Consider the following 21711-nt stretch of genomic DNA (forward strand, 5'->3'; position numbering starts at 1 on the left):
TACACAAAAATAAACTCAAAATGGATTCGAGACCTAAATGTAAGACAGGTCACTATAAAACTCTTAGAGGAAAACATAGGAAGGACACTCTTTGACATAAATCACAGGAAGATCTTTTTTGATCCACCTCCTAGAGTAATGGAAGTAAAAACAAAAATAAACAAATAGGACCTAATGAAACTTAAAAGCTTTTGCAAAGCAAAGGAAACTACAAACAAGACAAAAAGACAAGCCTCAGAATGGGAGAAAATATTTGCAAATGAATCAATGGACAGAGGATTAATCTCCAAAATATATAAATAGCTCATGCAGCTCAATATTAAAAAAAACAAACAACCCAGTCCAAAAATGGGCAGAAGACCTAAATAGATATTTCTCTAAAGAAGACATACAGATGGCCAGGAAGCACATGAAAAGCTGCTCAACATCAGTAAGTATTAGAGAAATGCAAATCAAAACTACAATGAGGTATCACCTCACACCAGTCAGAATGGGCATCATCAGAAAATCTACAAACAACAAATGCTGGAGAGGGTGTGGAGAAACGGGAACCCTCTTGCACTATTGGTGGGAATGCAAATTTGATACAGCCACTATGGAGAACAGTATGGAGGTTCCTTAAAAAACTAAAAATAGAATTACCATATGACCCAGCAATCCCACTACTGGGCATATACCCAGAGAAAACCATAATTCAAAAAGACACATGCACCCCAATGTTCATTGCAGCACTATTTACAATAGCTAGGACATGGAAGCAACCTAAATGTCCATCGACAGACGAATGGATAAAGAAGATGTGGTACACATATACAATGGAATATTACTCAGCCATAAAAAGGAACGAAATTGGGTCATTTGTAGAAACGTGGATGGATCTCAAGACTGTCATACAGAATGAAGTAAGCCAGAAAGAGAAAAACAAATATCGTATATTAACGCATATATATGGAACCTAGAACAATGATACAGATAAATCGGTTTGCAGGGCAGAAATTGAGACACAGATGTAGAGAGCAAACGTATGGACACCAAGGGGGAAAGTGGCAGGGGGGTGGTGGTGGTGTGATGAATTGGGAGATTGGGATGGACATATATACACTAACATGTATACAATGGATAACTAATAAGAGCCTGCTGTATAAAAAAATAAAATAAAAATCAAAATTTCAAAAAAAAGAGAGTCATGTACCACAGTGTTCATTGCAGCTCTATTTACAATAGCCAGGACATGGAAGCAACCTAAGTGTCCATCAACAGATGAATGCATAAAGAAGATGTGGCACATATATACAATGGAATATTACTCAGCCATAAAAAGAAATGAAATTGAGTTATTTGTATTGAGGTGGATGGACCTAGAGTCTGTCATACAGAGTGAAGTAAGTCAGAAAGAGAAAAACAAATAATGTATGCTAACACATACATATGGAATCAAAAAAAAATTGTTCTGAAGGACCTAGGAGCAGGACAGGAATAAAGACACAGACATAGAGAATGGACTTGAGGATACAGGGAGGGGGACGGGTAAGCTGGAACGAAGTGAGAGTGGCATGGACTTATATATACTACCAAATGTAAAAATGGATAGCTGGTGGGAAGCAGCCACATGGCACAGGGAGATCAGCTCGGTGCTTTGTGACCACCTAGAGGGGTGCGATAGGGAGGGTGGGAGGCAGATGCAAGAGGGAGGAGATATGGGGATGTATGTATATGTATAGGTGATTCAGTTTGTTGTCAAGCAGAAACTAACACACCATTGTAAGGCAATTATACTCCAATAAAGATGTTAAATATATACATATAATCCTGACATGTATATATGTGTGTGTTTATATATGTGTGTATATACACATATATTTATATTTAAATATATATATATATATATATATATATATATATATATATATATAGAAAGAGAGAGAGAAATAACTGAAATGTTCATAGCAGTTATGTCTGGGTGGTGACATTACAATTGACTTTTATTTTCTTCATGTATGTCTGTTCTTTCAAATTTCCAAAACAAATGGGGAATATAATTTTTTAATGATAATAAAATAGCATTCATTTAGGTTTCTCTTCTAGAGTTAGCAAGACACAAAGAGAAGAACATGAGTAGTTCAAAGCTACTTCTCAGTTATTAGCTTTATGGGCAAGCTCCTGGAGTCTTTATTTCCTTCCAAATAAAAGCAGGTTAAGAATACCTAAATTACAAGGTTGTTATGAAGATTAGATTTAAAATAATATGTAAAATTGCCTAACATATAGTAGATACACAATCAATTTCTTCTCCCTTACCCCATGCCCCCATCTTTGTATTCCCAAGTTGAATTAAAAATATAAGTGTGTGTATAAAATTATTTTATATAAGGCATTCTGCAATAGTTACAGTTCATTTGAAGCTGGAAGGTTTCTCCCTCCCCTGAAGATTAGAATTTTCAGTCAAAAGAATATATAAGGCATGTCATCTGATAATTCTTCACACACACAAAAATTTTTTTTTGTCAATCAGACCACTCTTTCCCTTGACCATAAGAGCACAAGTTACAGAATGATAATGCCTTTCATCAAGAGCTTGTAGGGGGATAATCAGCCAAGCTGTCTGACCTGCCTGAGCAACCTGGCCTCATTTTCCCCACCCTTCAAATGGGAAAAAGGATTTGCCCTTCCTAGATATTTGGTGGGTATCAGACATAACTCAGTGTGTCATAGAAGGTGAGCTAGGGATTCAGACGACCCAGTGCTGGCTCTCCTATTAGTTCTGTCACCCTGAGCTACTTAATTTTTCCATGCCTTAATTTTCTTATCTGTAAATTAAACAGAAAAATACCTACCTCATATGCTTGTGGTATAAGACTGAGTGAAATAAATTATGTAAAGCACTTAGGACAGTGTCTAGGATGTAGTTATACTTTAGTAAACGTTCCAACACTTAGAACAGTGCATGTACAAAACAGGTCAACAGTGTGGAATGGACGAATGAAATATGCACTCAAATTTATTCTGAAAGAGGAACAAGGCTATCTTTCACATAAGCACAAAAACCTTAGTCACTGCCCCGTGTGACAGCAGTAGACATTCACTAGACTCTAATTTATGGGCCTGTGGACTTAATTCCATATTTAACTCTGGACGTTCGGACATCTCCCTGCCATTTCCCATTTGACTTCTAGATTCATGGCTTTTTAGAGGAGGCAGGCATGACTCATGTCATTTCCTTACCATTCCGTCACCTACCCTACCATGCCAAGTGCTTACAGTTTTGGAAACAGATTGCTTTTAAGGATGTGAAGATATTTGAAAACTCTAGGGGATAGTAAACCTTTTATTATTCTTTTTTCTTCTTCTGATAATCTGATGGGCCCACTCGCGTATCTAAATATTCTGATTCTCAGAGGATCCCTAACTCAACTGTGAAACAGTTAAGTCTCATTCTGGCTTGAACAAATTTCAGGAACTTTGTTTCCATATGGAACACAACTTTCCCTTAAAATGCATGCGCTATGCATAACTCACGGACCTCCAATAAACTGTCTTCATTAACTGTTCCTTCCTCATCTTTTAAGTTGTCATACCTGATATGACAAAAGTAGGTGGCAATTCAGAAAAAAAAGGAATTTTACAGTAAGTATGAGAGGCGGCACAAGGAAGGGCTAACAGTCTGTAAGTTCAGATCAAGTTCAGATCCAACACTTAAATCTTATCACCTTGGGGCTTCCCCGGTGGCGCAGTGGTTAAGAATCTGCCTGCCAATGCAGGGGACACGGGTTCGATCCCTGGTCCGGGAAGATCCCACATGCCACAGAGCAACTAAGCCCGTGCACCACAACTACTGAGCCTGCGCTCTAGAGCCCACGAGCCACAACTACTGACACCACGTGCCACAACTACTGAAGCCCGCGCGCCTAGAGCCCGTGCTCCACAACAAGAGAAGCCACCGCAATGAGAAGCCCGTGCACCGCAACGAAGCATAGCCCCCGCTCGCTGCAACTAGAGAAAGCCCGCACGCAGTAATGAAGACCCAACGCAGCCAAAAATAAATAAATAAAATTTATATATTAAAAAAAAAAGCTTCACCTTGGATAGTTTGTTTAACCTCAGCTCAGTTTCTTTGCCCTCTCTCTAATGACATAATCATTGCACTAACTACCTCAGTGGTGGCTGTGAGGATTAAATGGGACAGAGCACACGAAGCTTAGACCACGGTGTATGCGTTTGGCAAATACGAGCCTCTTTTACTATCGTTTGAGTCTCTGGGTCTTTGGCTCTGAATATTTTTCTCCCTTTATATAGAGAGTACAAGACAATCATGTAATTCCAGGCCTTAGCCATAAAAGTCCAAGCTTGTCTAAGTCCAGATCTTACCTGCCCAAAGCAATTGTTAGGTCTTTCTCTGAGACCTGTAATCCAGAAGCACCTCCCTTATATGATTTTTTCAGCTCCTCCATGTTTCTCTCTGACTTCTGCAGGTTGAAATAAGCCTCTCTGCCAGTGAAAGTCAAGGAGAATGCCAGGGACACAAACCCCCCACGCTGATTAGGGGCAGCAGTGGGTAAGCAAACAAAAGGGGCCCTTGGGAAAACGAAGCAGTATCTGAAAATGCACCCTTCCCTATGTTCTCTATTTTCCATCTATATATGCTGTCAAGAAGGGAGCATTCTTCAGAAAAGGAACAGGGCCCTGGGTGTCCTGTGGTATTGCTGCAGTCCAGGGCTAGGATGGGTGGTGAGCATTTGGAGTGAACGGAAACCGTAAATTACGCTGGATTTCCTTAGAGGCATCTACTGCATGACAACCATTATTCATTTTTCCCAAGTGGGTTTCTGTAAAAGAGAGGAACTAAATCTGCTGAAAGGGACTTTCTGGGTCATTTAGAAAGTCCAAGCAAAGCAGGTTTTGGGCGAGAGGCAAATAGCAGGAAAGAAAATCCCCTTAATTCCCAAATATCCTTCTATCCCACATTTTCAATAGCCCTCCACTAAGGGCATAAGAGAGGAAGGAAACATATCAGATTTTGCAAGCTGAGCATCAGAACCAAAAAAGTAGAGAGGGGGATGTGTAGAGAGGAGAGACTGGGGACACATGGGCTCAGAGAGGGCTTATGATTATTCATGAACATGAAAGACCCTGAACAGTTTTCAGGTGGAGATGGTACCAAAAGGAGCTGTCAAAATCACAAGCTTTTTGAGGAGAGGCATATATAACAGCTCCCCTCTGGAATTATGGAGAACTCTTTCTTTTGTCTATTTTGCTTGGCCTCTGGTTTCATGGGCAGTGTTCTCAACGGCATTTCAGAAAAACTAAAATGATCATGTGTACATTAAATCAGAGGTTTTGGGCTGTATGTTACAATCACCTGGGGCTTTTAAAAATCTCAATGAACAGATGCACCCCAGACCTACTAAATCAAACTCTCTGCGGTGGGACCCAAATAGCAATAATTCTGAAAGCTCCCCCAGGGGATTACAACGTGCAGCCTACTTTGACAAACAGTGCTTTAAATTACCATTCATTTTCTGTCTTCCTACATGGCCACCACCGCTATCACCTGCGTCCTCATTGCTAACACTGTCTTGAGTGCTCTGAGGAGCGGGACAGGCTCCAAAAGCTTTCAGCTGGCCAGGGGATGTGTCCCCAGTGACAACCCTCCCATGGCTTAACTCAGAGCTCATATGACTAGACACAGGAGGAACATTCGTACTTTCTAGATGGACAGCAGAGGCTTGTGGAAGACCTGGATGTCAGAATGGAGCTACGAGGCCTCGGTTTCACCTCTTACCCTGTGTGAGACGACCCATGTGGCACGCGTGGCCCCTGGCCCTGATCTCCAGACCCCGCTGGGAAGGGAAGGATATCAACTCTGTAGGAGCCAGGCCACCCCCAGAGTGCAGTAGAGCATGACCAGAGTGTCCAGGATTTCCTTTCTCTCCTTGTCTGAGGTCGTGTTTCCCTTCCAGGTCAGCAGTGTGTTCTTGGCAGACTCGGCATGTTTCTTGGCCTGAGCTGGGAGACCTGGGGAAGTTTGAGGGTGGATGGCAAGATGAGAAACATTAAAAAGGTTTTTCAGTCAAGGACGTTCCTGGGAGGGGGAAGGAGGGCATTGCGGTTGTCATCTGGTCTTTAGTATTGGTTCCCCAAATTGGCAGTGCAGTAGAATTATCTGGAATGCTTGTGAAGAATATAGGTTCCTGGCTCCCCCCATCCTGCCCCTCACCCCAGACGTATTGAGTTGGAATCTCTAGAGGAATAGTGTCCAAGACTCTATATTTTGAGTTAACTCCACAAATGCTTCTTATGCAGCCATCCTGGCATTCGTCTACGGACTCCGTTTGGAAATCACTGATGGAGTCAGGAGTGGAAGCTGAGTATCACATTCCCAATCCACTGCTAATGCCATGTGACCTTTTCAATCCACAACGCTTCTCCATCCTCCAAATGCAAAATGACAACAAAATTATAGAAGCTGCCCTTTTACCAAACACATGGAGATAGTCCAGGAATGAACTAGGCTATGCCACAGACTGCTTTGCTTCATTCGAGTTTTCTGGAAAAGGCATTCTATAAAGTCAAAGGGCTTATGAATACAATTACTTCCATCTGGGGATTTTTTTCAATCCAAGATGAAGCTGGTATTCCGGGCACTTACTTGAACTATTAGTCCAGTTAACAGAGGGAGACTTAGGAGTATTCAGTTTACAGAACTATTTCCTCATCTTCTAGCCTAGCTCATGTCTAGTGATCCCTGATGGGAAAGGGAAACTCTGGAGAAAAGAGAAAAGCCAGCAGAGAACACATAGGGGTTCTCCTCCACCCTACTGAGGACTGCCATGGCTGCTTCAGCTCTCCTCTTGGCAGCCCCCAGGGTCTGAAAAACATATTCACCCCTGCCACTGTGGGGAGCCCCACTGTACCTCTGATGCTCCGCTCACACCTCAGCCCTCAGTTTGCTCTCCGTTTGGCCCTTGGAGCCCGCTTTCACAGTATGGGTGCAGTCAGTGGCAACAGAGATAATTTGAAAGGACTTGCATTTGATGCCTGCAGCCCTCCTATGTTCCAGATGTGCAGGTCCTTAGTGAATTGCAGCAATGGGAACACAGTTTCTCTGGAAGAGTCCTAAAAGTGACCCAGAAGCTGAGAAGTCTTTGTAGAACACTCGGAGATGCCTGTTCTGTAGGTCTCAACTGAAAAGAAAACTGGACTCTGTGGTGAAAGAGAGGGCTGCATCTCAAGCTACCAGATGACAGTGGTCCTCAAATTGCATGGCGCGTCATAAGCACCCTGTTAAAATGCAGATTCCTGGGCCTCCCATAGTTACGGTTCACAAGTTCTAAGGTGAGAACCAAGGATTCAGATTTATAACAACTATCTTAGGTGATACTGATGTAGGCTGTCTGAGGACCACATTTGGAGAAACAGTGAGTTAGTAAAGCCTTTATATAGGAAGTGGGACTCATCTCCTTTCTGAAGAGTAGGTAGAGTTTTGGCTGATGGAGAAGAACGAGAACGGGTTTCCACTTGGAGTAAACAGCCTGAGGCCATAAAGACAGAATAAGCGTGCGTGTGTGTGTGTGTGTGTGTGCGCGTGCACGCACGAGCACACTCGTGCACACGTGCACCAGTGGGGTGGAGTCGGGGGGTACTGTAGTATTAGGGAAGGCTGTAAGAAGACCAGTCTGCCTGAAGGGAGGTTTAAGTTGAAAGACACATAACGTATGAATTGGATGGAGAAAATAGAGTCTTGGGTGCCAAGTTGAGGAAGCTGGACTTGATCTGCTAGGTAACAGGGAGTCTTCATAGGTCTTGAGAAGGCAGCAGCGACAGAAAACTCTGCCAGGGAATCAGGCCAAGACACCAAAGTAGGAAACCGAGAGTCTTTTTATCAAATAGATTACTTTCCACAACCATTTGGGCCCTTGGGAGCGTGTCAATAAGGAGTGCAGGAACCACGTTTAGACGCTTCCCTGGGTCCACAGGAGGGAGAAAAGTGAAACTGGATGAGCTATTGAAAACCACCCCCAAATCAGCACAACATTGCTTCTGGGCTCCTAAACAGAAAACAAATCCTAAAGTTGCTCTGAGGCTTTGCAAGGCTGCCCCCTCCGATCCACACCCCAGCCCCAGGGGTCCAGTGCTGGCTGTGAATCCCCAAGAGGAACCCTTTTCCTCTCAACTCAGCAGCTAATTGATTATATAGTTCCCTGTCTCCCCTTCACCATGCCCTGCACTGTGGTCCTTCTAATGAAAAAGCTGAGCTGGTAACCAATGGACTAAACTAGGATCTCGATTTAAAACAGCTCATTCAACTTTAAAATCATCCCTAAAGAAAAAAATGACTCCTTTACTCTTCCCAGAATCCACTCTGGTCTCCAAAGTGGAGTGCGTGTACCCCTATGGGTATGCAAGATGACATAAGGATGTGGGGAAAAAATTAAAATTTCTCTGCTTTTAAAAACAATCTTTTTTGTTTTCTATTTTTATGAATCTAATATTACATAATATTTAATATTATTGTACATAGTTTATAATAAATACATATTTATGGAGAGTGCTCAAAACATTTTTTGTGAAAAGAGAGCTAATTCTCAAGAGTTTAGAGACCACTGCTCTAGACGAATGCTTTCTAAAGTTTTCAAGTATGAAAAAGCTCCTTTTTCATTAAAAAAATATGTGATAATATTTTTATAGCATTTCCTACATGAGAAAATTCAGGATGACAAAGTATGAAGAGTCAGAATCTAATATTCTGAAATGCATTTGCTTTTTACTAATTGCAAGAACACCCTCTTTTATGTAAAAATAATGCTCTGCATATATGTGTCTGTGTAAGACTCATTTCCTCTCTCTCTAGAGGATGCTCACAGATTGGTGACCTTGTTCCCTAACTCCAAGTCCCACCTCCCTGAATCTGATGTCTGTTCCAAGACCACGTCATTTCCCTTTACTTGCCCTCCCCAGCCAGGGACACCAGCCTTCTCCCTGCACCAACAGGGCAGCAACTATAGAAGTAAAAATCAGGGTGGCAGCAAGACCTGCTCCTGGAGCCTGAGATTCAGAAATCACAAGGGCATATTAATGAACTGGAAAAGCGGTCCAGAGATTGTCCACCAAATGTATCGATCATTTTGCTTTAGTCTGGGGTAAGATTCCACCACTGATTTCTGTTACTCTGACTCAGGCCACAGAGAATCTTCTCGGAGCTACTCAGTCTTTGGAGGCTGCTGCTGTCACCTTTGACCATCACCTATATTTAAGAAGTTCTCGTGGTACAGTGATTAAGACAGCAGGGTCTTAGGGCCAGACTTCCAGGTACAGAAGCTGGCTCAGCCACTTACTACCTGAATGAGTTACTTAATCTATCTGTACTTCAGTTTATTCACCTATAAGATGGCAATGAAAATACCTCCCACCTCGTACGGTTGTTGCAAGGATTAATTTAATTAATTTATGAAAAAGGATTAAATAGTGCCTGACACAGGAATGAAATGAGCTTAAATAAATATTACCTGTTATCATCATCATTACTACCAGGGTCCATTCCCCTTAAGCAATTTATTATACTTGTCCTTATGTACTCTGGACATTCTTCATAAAGCTGCTTACAGAATCTCTATAAAAGGCTGCCTTCTCAAACGCACACTCACTTCAGATAGGTACCAGGCTTCCTGCAGGTCAGACCAACTGCTCTTTATCATTCCCTGTTGTTCCTGTACCAGCTTTTTTACCAACTAGACAGAGAAGGTAGGGTTCATGACTTATGCATCTTTTTCGAGATTTCTGCAACACTTAGAGCCCCAGATACCTGGAAGGTTCCAAGTAATAACAGGCTAACAAATTAATTCATTGCTTCATTAATAATAGGCAAAACACCAGGAAACTGCTTGCCCATGTTACTGTCTTCTCCTTCCTGAACACATGGAAACAGTGGTCACAAGGTGACCAGCCACCTCCACCTGCCCTTTTCTCAACCACTGAAGCCCTAGGCTCGGGAGGGTTCTCGCCAGGTCAGCTGGTGACAGAGTTCCACTTCTAGCGTCCCTTACCCTGTTTCACCAACCATCAGTCTTTTACACTCTCTGCTTCGCAAAGGCCTCGCGTTTTTTTGTTATTGACTCCTGAACCCCGCTGCATCGATTGCTCCATTTTTTAAAACCTTCAAACTCTCTATCTGGCTCCTTCTTCACTGCCTAAAATGTTCCCAGGTCGCCTCCTCTTATAAAATTAGCTTCAAATGACCTTTCTGCCTTCCCTAGCTACCCTCCTGTTTCCCCTCATCCCTTTCACTATGCAGGACGTGGCATACACAGCCTAGGCTACCGGCCCATGCCTTCCCCTCATCCCTGGGATCTGGCATCTGCTCCAACCCTTCTGCAGAAATGGTTCTCGCGAGGTCCCCAAGGGCCTCGTACTGAGTAAGTGCAGTCGCAGTTTCTTGTATCCCCATCTCATGGCAGCAGCAGACACCCAGGCTGCTTGGCTTCTCCTCTTGGCTCCCAAGGCACTGCTCTAACTCAGCTCTCCTTGATAAACCTTCTCTATTGGACTCTTTGCTCACTCTACCAGGGTCCTCTGTTCCCTTCCATTAATATGTCCATTCTCCAAGGGTCTGTCTTTCCATTTCTTCCTTTTCTTCTCTCTCCTCTCAGAAGTTTTATCAACTCCTATAACGTCAACCTCGGCCTTCATGCTTATAATTTTCCATTTCCCCTCCCTAGTTCTGGTCTCAAATATTCTTCCATGCTTACGATTCCCCTTCTCTCCTCCCCAGTTCTGGTCCCAACTTTCCAGCACCTAGTAAAAATATACTTGTGGATTTCTCCGTTGTAATTCAAAATCAATATATCAAAAACCAGACCCGCCATTCCTCTCCCACTTCGCTTCCTTTCCTGACCGGCTTATCTCTGATGATGGCATTTTGAGGGGCCTGAAACTTCATGGTCATCTTGGGGCCTCACTTTTCCTCAACCCCAAATCCAATGCCATGTCCTGCCAATTCTTCCTTCACAGCCCTTTTTTAACTATCATTTTTGAATAGGTAATACATTCCCATGGTTCAAAAGTTAACATTATAGGAAAAGGTAAATGTTGAGCGGTCTCACTTCAAATTCTATTCCCTTTCACAAGCAGCCTCTAGGTAACTTTTGTTTCTTTCTTGTGTTTCCTTCAGTGTTTCTTGATGTGAATATAAGCACATATTCTCATTTCTCTCCCCTCCTTCTTACCTGAAAAGAGGTATGTTACAAACACGGTCCTGCGTTGTGCGTTCTCTGTTGCCTAAAGATGTATCCAGGAGATCTTTCCCTAGTGGTAGGTAAGCCCTTTCTAAGGCTGTATATACCACATAGTGTACATTAGTCCTTCAGTGATGAGTATACTTGGTTGTTTCCAATCTTCTACTATCATAAACAATGCTGCAAAGAATAATATCATCCATTTAAGTGTGTATTCAGGAAAGAGTCCCAAAAGTGGGATTTCTGGCTTAAAAGGTAAAGGTATCTGTCCTTCATAGACTCTTAAATCCTTACCTTCTCACTCATGCCCCCTGTCACCAGCCTGGTTTTACACCTAGAGGTAAACAGCTAGATGAGATAGCTTCCATTCTAGCTATCATTGCTAGACTGACCTTTCCAAAAGCACACTTTGACTTATTCATCCCCCTGCTGGAAAATCTCTAATAGTCCTCCTTGTCTACCAAATAAATGACTAATTCCTCAGCCTGCCCAAAGCGCCCTCCTTTCCAGGTTCATCTGAGTGGTCCTTACCGTATCTAGCCAGCGCTGCTGATTACTTTCTAAACACACGCTGCACTTTCCCACCTCCATGCGTCTGCCAGGCCTTGTTCTTCATCAGAAATGCCCACCCCTTCTTCTGCCTACCCAACCCTACTCATTGTTAAAGGGCCTTCTTGAATGGTACCTCTTCCTGAATCTATCACTTACTACCTTCAGTCAGAAATGATTTCACCCAGCACCCCCAAAGCCCTGCATTTAAACCAGTCCCATGGCCTTCTGGTACCTTCCGGTGCCTTCTATCGCAGTTGTCCGTGGGTAGCTCACCTTCCATACGAGGTTGTAAGTTCTCTGAAGTCAACGACTGTGCCTTCTGCCCCTTATAGTTCCCAGAGCCCTCGTCCAAGAATTTCACATATACAAGTGTCTCATTAAATACTTACTGGAAGACCATTTATCGAGAGAAATCAGCCTTCTGGCTTGACGCCCTTCCCCCATTGCTGGAAAAGGCTCCCAGGGAAATGAGGCAGGCAGGTCTGCTGGCCATAAAGCATGCGCATGTGCAGCGAGGCGCGAGCACACACAGACGCATGCGTCCCTCCCGCACGGGAGCCTGGCTCATAAATTCTGTCCATTTTGCAGCAGTTACAGGATTAATGACAACAAAACTAAGTGGAATTCAGCAAGCACTTCATCCCTCGTGAAGGTCCGTGATTTTTCAAAGCTTTCGTTGTTTTATTTGAAGGACCACAGACTTCAAAAAAAGTTAAAGTGAAGAAACTGGGTAAGGCCTATATCTGAAATAAGAGACCCTAGGCTATTCTCAAGGTACGGCCATAATCAAAACCTATTCTAGAAAAACTCTAGGCTAGGCCTCAGAAAGTCTGGGTTCAAGACTGAGTGCTGTTATATTATGTGGGCATTTCAGCTAATCAGGAAGTTGTTTTTCCCATCTAGAAAAAACAAACACACAAAAAGACCTTCTTTTACAGGAAAACTTTTTCCCCTCCAACCTACTACTCAAATGTGGTTCTCCATTCATGCGGCAGGAAGAACTGTGAATTAGGGAAAAGAGGGTGGTGCTCCCACCATCTTTTATAATATAACCTGTTTACCTGTCTTGAGTTAGTCTGGAATCTAACTGGAAAAGCAAAACTCAAAGTCTACTGTGGCTATTCATAGAAAGGGTTGATTTCAGAAGATGAAGGCCAACCTCCTTCCACAGACCTACCATAGTAATCTCTCTAAAGAAAGGGAGGCCGTGTCTGCCTGCCCTCGGTTCAGACAAACATCCCCCGCAAACGCTTCTGGTACTTTCCTCTCAGGTTCAAGCTGCCATCACCTCAGGTCAGAATTTCAAAAATAGTTACCTAAGTTGTCTCCCTGAATCTGGGCTCTCCCAGGGCCCAAGGAGTATACTTGTTGGTGCCAAACCAAGTGTCAATGACTTGCCAACTGACAAATCCATGGGTCTGCCTTCGGCCCTCACCTCATTTGACCTCTCTCTGCCATCTGACCCTGCTGAAACCACACTGCACTTCCTTTTGAAGCCCCTTCCCCGCCCTTGGCTTCCATGACTTGGCCCCTCCTGATTCTATTTCCTTGCTGGCTCCGCTTCCGCTACCCAATCCTAACGCTCTTGTCCTCCAGGCTTCTGTCCTCTGCTTTCCTTCCCTCATTATTACCTTTACCTCTACGATCCCTGTCACACTGCCCGCCTCATCCATGGACTTCCCCGCTTCCTGACAAGGTGTGAGTTGGGGACAGGATGGACCCTCCCCTGGGCAACACCCCCCCCCCGACTGTGGTTCTGTGTGGGCTCAGTGTGGCTGGCTCCCCCAGACCCAGCCGGGGAAATCGAGTACCTCTCAGTGTCACGTAGCCATAAGCCAGGGTGGCCAAAGCCTGTGCACATTTCCAGGGTTCTTCCCCAAAAATAATCCGAGAAAGGATGACACAGCGAATCAGCTCCTCATTTGCTTGGGTATTCTGCAGAGAGCAAACAAGTCATTACACTTTGTGGAAAGGAGGAAAATCTCCAGCCTGTATCTTATCACTGGATTGCAGGACTGCGTCCACTGTCAACTTTTTCTCTCCTCCCCCCTTCCCAGCCCACAGCCAATCCATCAAGCCCTCTTGGCTCCACCCTATTCCTAAGTTCTAACGCTACACACGTCTCATTTCTGCCACGTGTACCTAGTCCAAGCCACCCTCATCTTTGACCTGGGTGAACACAGCCCCTCTTAATTGCCTCCACTCTTGCCCCCCATAGTCTACTTTCTACATCATAGCCAGAGTGACTTCTTTTAACCTCTTATTGTGAAAAACTTTAACAGTATACAAAAAGAGCATGGAGAACGAGTCAGCTTCATCGCTCACAGCCAATCTGGTTTCATACCTATGCTCCTCAAGCATCCACCCTCTCCCTCTACGATTTTGAAGCAAAGCAAAGATATTAAACCATTTCATATTTCATAAGTATCTCCAAAAGATACAGACTTAGAAATATAACCACAAAATCATTATCTCACCAAAATATTAATAATGATTCCTTACTATCAAATACCTAGTCTCATAAACCTAATAATTACCTCATAAAGCTAACATTTCTTTTACAGTTTAATTGTCCATACACTGAGATCAGTCTCATGAGTCTCTTTTCATCAATGGGTTCCACCTCCATTTCTAATTCTTTTCATTGCAAATTATTTATTGAAGAAACTGAGTTATTTGGTTTATAGTGTTTCCCAAAAATGGAAATTTGGTTGAATATTTATGGTGTCACTCAACATGTCCTTCCAGTCTCCATTCTGCCTTTATATTCGTGGTTGATTTAGAAGTTTGGTTACCTTTAGCTTTTCTTTTTTTAAGCAAAACTACTTCATATGTTCTACCATCAGAAAACACCTAACCTTGGGTTGTCTCTTTCTGCTAAAAGCACAACTACATGAATTAATCTATAAAAGATTATAAAACGCTGATATCCCAATTCTATCATTCCCTCTTCATATGTTAGGTGGAATAACTTTATAAAAAGAAATCTCCTCTCATCTCCTTCTTAGTTACCCAATAGTACAGTTCGTATCAGAAGGACAGGATACATGATTTAATCATTCTCTTTATTTATCAGCTTTCCAAATGAGTTCATTCACTAGCATCCTCCAATGGTGACCAAATAGCTAGTTATTTATCATTCTTCTTCTTCTTATTATTATTATTATAAACATATCTGGATTTTTAAACAAACCTGATGTTCCTGAACATAGCAAACGAATTTCTAACTTGGGGCTTGTACACCTGTTGTCCCCCCAGCTTGGGACACTCTCACACATCGTTACCCTCATTGCATTCACCTCAGAGAGGCCTTCCTTGGCCACCTTATCTAAAACAGACTCTCACCCCATCACTTACTATCCCATTACCTATTTGATTTTTTTCTTCATGGCACTCTCTCTGATATTGCAGTAACTATTATTTTGTTTGTCTATTATCTGTCTCCCCAGTTGGAAAATAAGTTCCTCAAGAACAGTTTATTCCTGGGGCTTCCCTGGTGGTGCAGTGGTTAAGAATCTGCCCACCAATGCAAGGGACACAGGTTCGAGCCCTGGTCTGGGAAGATCCCACATGCTGCGGAGCAACGAAGCTTGTGTGCCACAGCTACTGAGCCTGCGTTCTAGAGCCTGCGTGCCGCAACTACTGAGCCCACGTGCCACGACTACTGAAGCCCAGACCCAACACAGCCAAAAATAAATAAATAAATTTATAAATTTAATAAATAAATAAAAGAAGTTTATTTCTCATGTTCACTGCTGTATGCTCCATGCAGAGAGGAGGCGCACATTCAGTATTTGCTGAATAAATCATCTATCGGTTGGCAAAGATAAGTATGAGGCGAGGAGAGAGCCCCTAGCTCTGTAGAACTGACAGGCAGAGCTCTCTAAGAAATCAGAGAACTGCACCTTCAGGTCACAGATGTCAGTAACTCTACAAACACAGTCATCGACTGGCTGCGCTAACTGACAGAGTCAGGCATTCATTTCCCGGTGAGGTGAAAACGGCACTTCAAGGACTCAAAAGCCTGGAGTTTCAACCCTCTGTTTACTGACTGTGATGTTTGGGGCAAGATCACCCGGAGTCCCAGCTTCCTTTTCTATCTGGAAATCTATACCATCTACCTCATGGGGTTACTGTAGGGAAAGTGAGTCAACATCAAAGTGATCCGAATCTGTTACGTGTTATCTGCATGTAACCATTTACAGAGTAACACACAGACAGAGTGGTCCAAGGACTGCTCCCTTCCGATCCCCATGATTCCCGTCCCCCCACCCCATCTCCTTCCTACCCTGATGCTTCACCCCTCCCAGCTCAAACACACAGACGCAAACAGTGTTAGAGCGACATTTCCCCTCGTGTTTTAGAAACATCCATTCAGTCAGAATTTTTGAGAGTTCTGCACGGGCTGAACGCACAGTAAATACTAAGTTCTATTCTGAGGGAGAAGCATAACATCATGAAAAATCACTGGAATGAGAGTCCAAAGCCTTGAGTTCTGTCCTGGCTCTGGACATTCTGTATTCATTCATCCCCACACTTCCCGCCCTGGGGAAACTGAGACAACCAGTATGGGCTCTAGAGGTCAATCCAGGGCTGCTGCTCCTGCCACCAATATTCCTGTCCTTCAGGGCTGTGAGCGCTGAGCTGGGCTAGATATAACTCCTAAATCTAAATCTTTGTCATTAACAAAACTGGTCAAGGAGCTGTCAAGTCTTTTTTTTTTTTTTTTAATATTTATTTATTTGGTTGTGCTGGGTCTTAGTTGCGGCAGGCGGGTTCCTTAGTTGTGGCTTGTGAACTCTTAGTTGCAGCACGCATGTGGGACTAGTTCCCAGACCAGGGATCAAACCCGGACCCCCTGCATTGGGAGTCTTAACCACTGCGCCACCAGGGAAGTCCCGAGGAGCTGCCAAGTCTTAAAAGCCCACACTCGCGTTCCACAGCAGTTGGTACTTTTCTTTCTAGAAGTGATCACTCTAGCCTGGGTTTATGAAATACTATTGGATCCAGGTCAGGACGATGGTCCTTTGCAAGTTTCTGGGTACTTTACAGAGGTAACTTTATATTATAAATACATCCATCTAGGGAAGTATCAGCTTCTATCATCTCCCTCTGAAGTGCCTCTCAGCCTTTCCTAAGCCATCTGCAGAGGTTTTTTTTTTCACACATGTACGTTAAGATCATTTTTTCCTTTAGCCAGGAATGGCCAGGAAGTCAGTAAGTCAGCACATGAACTCCTTTGTTGATAAATAATGCTCTGGGAGCAGGTCGGTGCCTGTGTGTTAATCGTGAGGGTCACTGACATGCTTTCTCGGGTTCCCGCATTTTGAACACTCTTGCTAAACGCTTGCTCTGAGGTCCTAGTTCCCAAGTCCTTGCTTTGCTCTTGAAAATGGATACCTACACTCTCTGACCCCTGCTGCTACCGCCCACTTCCGGTCCTTTGGTTTGCTTATGATTCCACTGTAACCACAGGCATCTCACCGTATCCTTGCCAGGCCTGAGCCTAGACCCTGCCTGGCTACCCTTGTTCTCAGCCTCCTGCCTCACTATCCTGGCCTTCTTGTTACCCAAAAGATATTATTCTGAAACCTTTCAGGAGAAAACAAAAGATGATTTTTTAATTAACGTAATCAAACAGCAACAGGAAGAAGCAAACAATTTTTAGTTTAAAGCTAGGAGCACAAACACTCCAAGGAGGTATGCACAGTGACCCACGTGTGGAGCCCGAAGGCGGGCTGGCTACCGACTATGCTCTGCTTTCTTTTCTTCCACTTATAGAGAAATATAACACCTTCCTCTACTTCATGTCCTTCGATCTGCAATTAAGGAAGAACTTCTCTAGTCATGGACGTATTTTTAAATGGAAAACCCACTGAGTTTTTTGTTTTATTATCATTTTTCCCTTAATCAGCTGAGCTACGTTCTTCTGGGATTGGGCCGGTTTCTCTTTGGGAAGAGACATACGGTCTATGGCCTTCTCCTCCTTGGCTTTAGCATCTTGTTCGCTCTCTCCAGACCCACTAGTGGGATACAACTCATCTGTTTGCTGATGCTCTGGGATCTTGGTTTGCTGTGACCTGTGGGTACCAGAGAGGGACACGGAGTCAGGTTTAACCCTGCATATCTCAAACAAGGCAGCACTGAAGGACAGAGCCCTCCCAACTGGGAGCTAGGAATATGATCTCTGAAATAAACCTGTAGAGTAAAGCTAGGTGGCAAACTCACGTCACCTGAAAAGCCAAGAATTAGAACGCAGTGTAGTGGTTCCAATCAAACAGATTTAGGGAACCTCCCACCTATGGCAGAGTCGCAGCCCTGCTGCTTACCAACCATATGACCCTAAGTAAGTTACTGGTTTGCTTCACTGTAAAATGAAGTCAATATGAATACCCACCTGATGAGGTTATGGGATTAAATCAGATAATATCATAAATCACTTAGCCTGCTATTTAGTAAGTGCTCTTTTAACATTAGGTATTCTTATTTTATGAGCTCCATGACGTGAGGATGTTGAATTGGAAGATCTCCAAGATCCTTGATGTTCTAAAATTCTGATCCAAACCAGGGGGGAAAATGGACATAATGAAATAAGGTAAAGGGAACTAACATTTTGAGGTCAGAACTTCATGTGTCTTCTTTCATATTTCTTAAAAGCTTCAACATAAATAGTAACCAAAGAGGATGTGGTCCCACCAAGGAGAGGGGAGAGAACCCACACTGGGTCAAGTGCAGATTCAGAAGAGAAATGACCTTCTCAATTATGTTAGAAAAAACAAAACAAAAAAACAAACGTGTTTGAGAAAGAGCTGAGTGGGTTGAAAATCTCCCTCTTCCCCAGCACCCCCTGCCCACCCCCTTACACACACACACACACACACACACACACACCATGCAGATCTCAGACTATGATGCTGAACATAACTATGAATGGGTAATTGGTATGATAAAGATAAAAGCCCAAAGAGTTAATCTTACATAACAAAAAAGATAACCATATCCTAACTCTACCAGAGACATCATAAAGTGATCCAGAAGAAATAGAATTCTAAGATATTAAGAGCAACAACAGAAATTTTAATTATTAATAAGTTCCCCCAAAGGAATCACCTTTGTATTCACGATAGCTTTTAAAAGTTCAACCATAGTATAGTTTTTAAAACAAAATTTATCTTCCTTTTCCACTGATTAGATAAGTAATGAATTTTCATTGTAAGAAAAACAAAAAGAGGAAAATTTAGAAGGAAAGTAAATGTCAAGCGTAACCTTTTACACCAGGTTCGAATAAATGACATCCTAATACCCATCCAGAGCCCTGTTCTAAATAACCTATGTTTACTTAGGCATGTGGGCAAACCAGGTTATGTGGACAGGACAGCAACGTTTCTTCAGGCCCAAGCCCAGGGCCCAGCAGGACTGCCTTCTGCCCACAAACAGAAGTGTGCTTTCAGAAGACATGCAAATTCAATGGAAAAGCCAGGGAAGGCTGGCGCAGCACTGTAATCAGGAGACAGGTGCTAAACCTGCCTGTTCTCTGCCTAGTGAATTCCGTACTCCTCCTCCAACTCGAATGTCACCTCTGCTGGAAGTCTAGCACTGGAGTAGCAGTAGAAACACCCTCTACAGGGCTTGCAAAAGTCTTCTCCAACTTCTACTATAGTGCGAATCACGCAACAGTCTCATTTTCAAAATCTGCTTTTGTTTCGGAGTCTTCTTTGCTTCCTAGCCAGTTAACTCCACCAGGGCTGGGGCTGAGTCTCATTTGTTTCTAAGAAACCCTGATACCTGGCTCACAGCAAAAACAAATAATGGCTGGTTAAATAATGAACAAATGAATGGAAAAAGAAAGTATAAGGCCTTTAGGATACCTGAAAAAGACTGAAGGTGGAGGAAATCTGTGACAAGAGATCATAACTCAAGAAAACTCACGGAAAGAAAGCTCAGTCCCTCAATAGAAGGCTTCGCGTAGGCTGCATATTTCACCCACCTGAAGCAGAAGTTCAATCTACTGGGGTCACCAAAGAGATTACTAATTTTGGATATTAAAAATTATAAGCCCCAGGGGCTTCCCTGTGGCGCAGTGGTTAAGAATCTGCCTGCCAATGCAGGGGATAAGGGTTCGAGCCCTGGTCCGGGAAGATCCCATATGCAGCGGAGCAACTAAGCCCGTGCGCCACAACTACTGAGCCTGTGCTCTAGAGCCCACGAGCCACAATTACTGAGCCCATGTGCCACAATTACTGAAGCCCACGTGCCTAGAGCCCGTGCTCCACAACAAGAGAAGCCACTGCAACGAGAAGCCAGCACACCACAAGAGTAGCCCCCACTCGCCGCAACTAGAGGAAGCCCGTGCGCTGCAACGAAGACCCAATGCAGCCAAAAATAAATAAATAAATTTAAATAAATAATTTTTAAAAAAAAATTATAAGCCCTAAATATTTAAATTTCAGCCTTGAATGAAATTAAGCTGAGACCAAAGGGAGCAAGCTTCAACAGCAGGGCCTCAAAGGAAGTAGAAACATTGAGGTCTTGACAAATGACTTGAGACTGCCAAGCCCTGAACTAGCTTTGAACATTTTGCTATGAAAGGTAAAAAACATGCCTGGAGAATATTGACCAGTTAGATATCTGGAAGGATAGTCAGAATAAAATAATTAGGCCAGTTAAATGAAAGATCTGCTAGGTTTCTAACTTATTCTACATGTTGCCATCATAAATGTGAATTCTGACTAGTAAAATTAAATATGAATTACCTGATTATTTCCAAGATACTCTACTGTAAACTCTACATTTTTAACTTCAATTTTATATTTGTATAACCCTTAACCTTAAGATATTTTATGAGATGGTATAGAATTACACTAATACATTAACTACTAGTCTCATGTGGCTATTAAGCACATGAAATGTGTCTGGTCTGAATTGAGATCTGCTGCAGGTGTAAAACACACACCGAAATTCAAAGACTTAATTGAAGAAAAAGTATTTCATGAATTACGTTATGTAATATTTTAGATATACTGAAATAAATAAATATGGTGTTAAAATTAAATTTACCTGTTTAGTTTTATTTTTTAATATGGCTACTTAAAAATTTAATATTACATTTGTGGCTTGCGTTATATTTCTACTTGATAGCATTGGTATAGAGCAATGGTTCTCAACCAAGGGTGATACTGCTCTCAGGGGACATTTGGCAATGTCTGGAGATATCTTGGCTTGTCACAACTGGGACAGTGCTACTGACATCTCATAGGTAGAGACCAGGGATGCTACAATGCACAGGACAGCCCTCACAACAAAGAATAATCGGATCCAAAATGTCAGTAGTGTCGAGGTTGAGAAACTCTGGTATAGAGGAGTGGTTAAGGAATGGATTCTGGAGTCAGACTGCCCAGTTTGAATAGCATTTACTAGCTGTGTGACTTCGAGCAAATTGCCTAACCTCTCTTTAATTCATATTCCTTACCTAAAAAATGGGGTAATCACAGTACCTCCCTCACAGAGTTTTGGGGGAATTAGTTGCGTTAATATGCATAAGTACTTAGAACAGTGCCCGGCACATAGTATTTGCTCAATAAGTATTAGCTGTTATGATGTGAAATTTTTAATTTACTTATTGTCTCTTTATTTCATGAAACAATTTCAATTTCTCATTAATTTTTCTATATTTAATTCTCCATGACTTTACCAATCTTGCTATAAGTAACCTATCTTTATAAAAAAATTGAAATTTTCCTTAGGAAAAAACATTTGTTTTCCATCTTGCATAGGTTGCACAGGTACAAATGGACATTAGAACAGAACCATTATTAGCATACAACACAGAAGCTCAATCTTCTCTACTATATAATATGCATGCAAAGTTCACCAAGGTTTGCCTTAAGTGGAGGTCCCAATGTTTCAGGCCACTGAGTGAGTATGATACTTA

At 42.7% G+C, this 21711-nt stretch overlaps 1 protein-coding gene and 1 long non-coding RNA gene across 2 annotated transcripts in view; one reads left to right on the forward strand and one right to left on the reverse strand.

Moving 5' to 3' along the window:
- The window catches only part of TTC23L (tetratricopeptide repeat domain 23 like), a 130802-nt gene that overhangs the window by 109022 nt on the left and 69 nt on the right, over positions 1 to 21711 (reverse strand). Inside the window, exons 2-5 of the mRNA XM_049708024.1 lie at positions 17653 to 17860; positions 13592 to 13715; positions 5856 to 6012; positions 4366 to 4491 (exon numbers count right to left, since the gene is read on the reverse strand). Coding sequence (XP_049563981.1) covers positions 4366 to 4491; positions 5856 to 6012; positions 13592 to 13715; positions 17653 to 17860 — 615 coding nt within the window. The remainder of the gene's footprint in view (positions 1 to 4365; positions 4492 to 5855; positions 6013 to 13591; positions 13716 to 17652; positions 17861 to 21711) is intronic.
- Positions 1 to 21711, forward strand: part of LOC125964003 (uncharacterized) — a 223063-nt gene that overhangs the window by 55055 nt on the left and 146297 nt on the right. The gene's annotated exons all lie outside the window — the stretch shown is intronic.

This window comes from Orcinus orca, chromosome 3 (genome assembly GCF_937001465.1).
Source record: "Orcinus orca chromosome 3, mOrcOrc1.1, whole genome shotgun sequence".
Taxonomy (NCBI): domain Eukaryota; kingdom Metazoa; phylum Chordata; class Mammalia; order Artiodactyla; family Delphinidae; genus Orcinus; species Orcinus orca.